General features: G+C 51.6%; 1 protein-coding gene across 1 annotated transcript in view; it reads right to left on the bottom strand.

Annotated features, from left to right (window-relative positions):
- Window positions 1-755: 755 nt before the first annotated feature.
- The window catches only part of ASS1 (argininosuccinate synthase 1), a 77,685-nt gene continuing 73,593 nt past the window's right edge, over window positions 756-4,847 (bottom strand). The window contains exons 15-16 of the mRNA XM_026657217.2: window positions 2,736-2,801; window positions 756-1,034 (exon numbers count right to left, since the gene is read on the bottom strand). Of these exons, the coding sequence (XP_026513002.1) occupies window positions 980-1,034; window positions 2,736-2,801 (121 nt within the window). The 3' untranslated portion in view covers window positions 756-979. The remainder of the gene's footprint in view (window positions 1,035-2,735; window positions 2,802-4,847) is intronic.

Here is a 4,847-nt window from a genome sequence, read left to right as displayed (position 1 = left end):
AACCATGAGAGCCCAAGATGAGCCCCAATATGGTGGCAGATTGGCCAACATCTGCTATTGTGGGGTTCAGACACCTTCCTCGGAAGCATCTGGTCCTGGCCACTGTCAGAGACAGGACAGTGGATGAGCGGGACCTTGGATCTCATCCAGTCTTTGTTTCTATCTTGCACTTCAAAGCAGGTTCGGTCAGTTTCACCTCCCTCTCCCCAGCGAGCGGTGTTCACGCTCTGCCACAAGGCTGCCATGTCAAGGTTGCACCCGGGAATGACTGTATCTCAACAGTCCCCTGCCCCCAAGAAGATAAAACCTCCCTTTGAAATTGGAATTTAAATAAAAATCATCATCATAAGGAACAGAACATTCCTTCTGGGCTCAGATTGAGTAAAAGTTTTTTTTTTTTTTTTAATTAAACAAACCCTAATTCTGACCCTTTGGCACTCAAGAGGATAAGAGAGAAACAATGACATCCCCTTAAAAATCAAAAGCAGTGTAGCAAGGATGGGAGTTTTGCTTCTCCATCCTCGGTGACCTTTTAGCATTCAGCCAAGGAAGAAGCAGGTAAGTGGATTGATGGGTAGATTCCCTCTCCCCCTTCCCACTCCAATAAAAAGGTACCTACTGGGACAAAAACGCGTGTCCTTCAGAGGCACTTAATCCACTGCAAACCTCACAAAGACTGGCTCGAGGAACAGTTTGGCCATCTAAGTGCAGGAAGAACAAACAGCAACAATCAAATAATAAAACCCTACTCGGCGTAAAGAAACAAAAAACTGGGTTGTTTTAATGTCTTTTTTCCCTCCTCTCCTGCCTGACCCCTTTTTATTTATTCCATTTCACTTGCTGCGGAAGCCTTGTAACAAAGCCATCACCTCCACGTCGACTCCGGGAGACGAGTTACAATTATAAATTACCAACACAATTAGTGCGAGCGCTTCGAAAAATTAGAAAGGGGTGTGAGAGCCCCATGCGCTATTGATTGCTATTCATTCTGCTTTGCGGCGACCTTGCTCTGAAGACGATGATATTCCTTTAGCCTGTAAACCAGATTAAAAAAAAATAATAATTGTAAATTAACAGGAATAACACGCATTTCGATTCAATTAATTTAGGCGGCATGAGGGGGTGTCGGGGCAAGCGTTTGTTAAGGCCTGTAGAGTTTGATTTTTTTTCCTGCCCGCTAGTGTAATTAATTGATATTGGGGGGGAAGGGGGGGAACATTGTGCATTATTGTGGAGAACAAAGCAGTTAACAGGCAATGGAAAAAGAAAGAGCCCATTATGTAAATATGGTGTGTTTCACAGCATTCAAGGGGATGTACAGGGCCTGGGAGATAAGTAAAATACAGAGACTGGAGGAAGCTGTAAATAGCCAAGGCTCCTGTTCCTGAGATGCTCTGTAATCGCTCATGCAGGCCATGCGGTCCAGGTTGGGCTGGAGGCACTTGAGTGACCTCTGAGAGGGTAGCGATGAGCGGGCGGTTTTCTTCCTGCCCATGGTCTCATCTACTGCCTTGGGACGGACTGCCAGGGCAGCTCAGCTTCCAAGGAAATCAGGCTCCGTCCCCCTTTTAACTCGGCATTAGATGCGGGGGTTGGTGTCACACACCACCTGGTGTGTCTCAGGCCACGTCTACACTGCAATCGGATCGCTTCAGTCACCTCTAGCAGGCTATGTCTGCACTGCAGTTGGAGGGGTGATTGCAATGCGGCTTAGCTTACCTGGGCTAGCTTTGCTAGCAGGGAAAATGAGATGGCCCAGACTCCAGCCTGGGCTAGCAACCGGAGTACACGCCCAGGGGGACCAGGCAGGCTTGTGCGGCCCATGCTGCTATTTTAATCTGTGCTAAAGCGAGAGCAGGTATGCGCACCTGAGCTGCAGTCATGCCGCCAATGGCAGTGTAGACACAGCCTCAGCCCCAGCTGGCTAGAGGTGAGTGAAGTGGACTCTAAGGTGTTGGCTGACTCAGCTAGCAGCAGTCATTGGTCTGTGTATCTGTCCCAGTGCTAACCCTTGCGTGTAGACAAGGGCAAACCAGGGTTTGCACCAGTTGAGCTAACGGGGGTTAAACCCCCAATACAAGCCGGGGCAAGCCCCCATTAGCTCGCCTGGACAGAGCCGGGACTTGTGCCAGGGTAAATGGTACCCGCAGGTGGAGTTTGCATCGGGACAATGAGCCCAAAGGCTTGAGTGCACCAGACACGAGGCCTCAGGGTGTGCAAGCCCCACACAGGAAATGCCTCCTGCAAACCCCAAATTGGAGACATCAGGGGCAGCTCCTAGGAAGGGTGAGCGCAGGGCCGAGTGGGGCCCAGAGAGTGATACAGCCAGGCTGCTGCTCTCTCTCCAGCACTTGGTTAAGGAGAAACAAGCCTGTTTTTATTCCTGTGCTCAGAGAGCTGACTAGTTCCCATGTGGCTAAGCATTTGGAACTGGCTGTTCTAGGGCTCTCAGGAGACAGCTAGTGGGGGGAAGATATACCAGGGACTCATGCGGGGAGAGGGATCACAGTCCTTGCCGGAACAAGCCACATACCGCCTCCCCTAGCTGATCTTTGACCTATGCTCCCAATGTCTCCTGCCTCCCTGGGAGGGTTCTTGGCTGGGAATGAGAGAGAGAAGCTCTCCATGCACCAGCGTCTGCAGGGGTCTCTGGCCCGCTACCAAGCCCGCTCCAGCGGCTCACCGCACGCTGGGCCCACCTGGAAATGGAACGTCCATGCTGGGGCTATACAAACCTAAGGGAGTTGATGTTGATGAATCCAGTAGCATCAGAGGGCTCATAGTCACCTTGTACGTTCATACTGCAAAAAGCAGGGGGAAGGGGGAGAGGAAAAACAGACCGTTAACGATCAGGACACCCCTGGCTCGGCAAATGCAGCCAGAAAGAGGAGCTGCAAACTGCACAAGGCTGCCTTTTATCTCCTCCGCCCTGGGAGGGATGCAAACTGCCAAACGCCAGGGTCGACACCGAAATAAGTGACCTGATTTTCAATCTCCCATTCTTATCTGGTCCCTGTCAGCAGAGCAGGGACAGCTCAGATGCTTGTTACCCTCTAGACTGCCCTAGGCATCAGGGCATGGCTAGCATCCCCACCGTGCAGGCCCTGAGAGGCTGAGCAACTTCCTGCAGGTCACAGAGGAAGACTATGGCAGAGCAGGGAATTAAACTCAGGTCTATCAGCTAATGACTTAACCCCTGGCCTCTTCAGTCTGTGCTGAGCGCCCCCGCTTGCTAGCAGTGCCAACGGGAGTGGTGGGTATGTAGCACTGTGAAGACAACCAACTCTCTGGTTCAAGGGCCTTCTGTCAAGATTTAGGTGCCTGGTTTTTTACACACCTTCCACCTGGTGGATACAGAACCCCTTTGGAGCAAGGATACCAGGCAGAATTCTCCTTCAGAGCGAGCCATGCGCAGGGCCGAGGTCCAACATCACCTCGTCCCGATGGGGTAGGGGAAACGTTATTGGCCCTGCTTGTCAGACAGGGAAACTGAGGCAGAAGTCTCCCGAATGAAGAAATGCGTGTTTCCCTCACTGTACATATAAGTAGTAAACGGGATCCTCGAGACAGCAGGGCAAAGAGATGGCAGGAGACAACGAAAATTTGCATTTCAGCAAACATGGGTGAGAAGAAAGAACACGGAGCCTCCTTCACCACCGGACTCCAGGTTGCCTTTTTTATTGTTTGAATAAACTTTGCTTTGAGGGGTAACCCTCGGAAGAATCCACTTCAAGGGTAACAGGACTAGAAAAGAAAGGGGCAGAAAACCCCAAGTACATTCTCTCTCTCTCAACAAAGGAATCAGCCATTTGACCTGAGAATTTGGTCCGCCATTTGCTGACCGGCTCCTGGGGTCAGAGCTGCTGGACAAGGACTATGGCTGTCCAGACCCTCAGAGTGTGAGCTGCATGCTGGGAGGCTGTTGTGAGCAGCCCGGATTGGAAGCTAGAAGAGCAAAGCATTGCGAGGCAGCCAAGGTTGTGGGGCAGGCAGTGAGACAACTGCTCACTGGTCTGGACTGCACCCGAGTGTGACAGCTTAGGAGAAGGTCATGTGAGAAAGTATTAAAAGCCTTACTATAGTAGGGCCATACCACAGCTACTGCTCCCCCCCCCCGGTCCACAAGGCTTGTTACCTTGTTAAAGGAGGTTCTTAGGGTGGTTTGACATGATTTGTTCTTGACAGAGACACACACGAGCACACATACAGTAAATGCAAGTGTGCACCTCCTAAAAGCCTGTATATATGTACATGCATCGCACAAGTGTGTAACCGTGCACGTGCAATGCTCGTGTGAGCAGATCACCTGGGCCCTTAGCCTGGGCCTCACCCAGTAGAATACAGCAAGTCTCATTATTCGGAGAGTCCTCTGGAATAATGAGACACACAAAGTTTGCTGCCCCCCCACACGCAAAGTTTGCTGCCCCAAGGTCTCCGACTCAATCTTTCCCTTCTCCCTCCCTGGTAACTTTCTTCCACATCTTGAAAAACAGGCACAATTTACTCTTCCACGTGACTGGCAGGAGGCCCCTTACCTTGAGTCACGCACTTTAAACGCAACCCTTTTAACCAAACGGGGGAGGGGAGTGAGAGGGGGGCACAGTAGGTGGCCTTTTCCTCCTCTGAAGTTTCCTCCCTACACGCTCCGGCCATGAGCCCCCTTGTCCCCCACCGACAGAAACAGCATCCTCATTTTCTACCAATATGGCCCTAAACGCTAACCACTCCTCCCCTCTCCCCAGCCTGCATCCCCACAGCTTGGTCTGCAGCTCCCTCTCCCCAGCTTCTCTTCCCACCGTCCCTCCCCTCTGCCACCGCCCCGTCTGTCTAGATCTCTCCCGTCTCTC

Source organism: Terrapene carolina, unplaced genomic scaffold (genome assembly GCF_002925995.2).
Source record: "Terrapene carolina triunguis isolate 2854851 unplaced genomic scaffold, T_m_triunguis-2.0 Scaffold238, whole genome shotgun sequence".
NCBI lineage: Eukaryota > Metazoa > Chordata > Testudines > Emydidae > Terrapene > Terrapene triunguis.
This window is presented reverse-complemented; position numbering and strand designations above follow the sequence as displayed.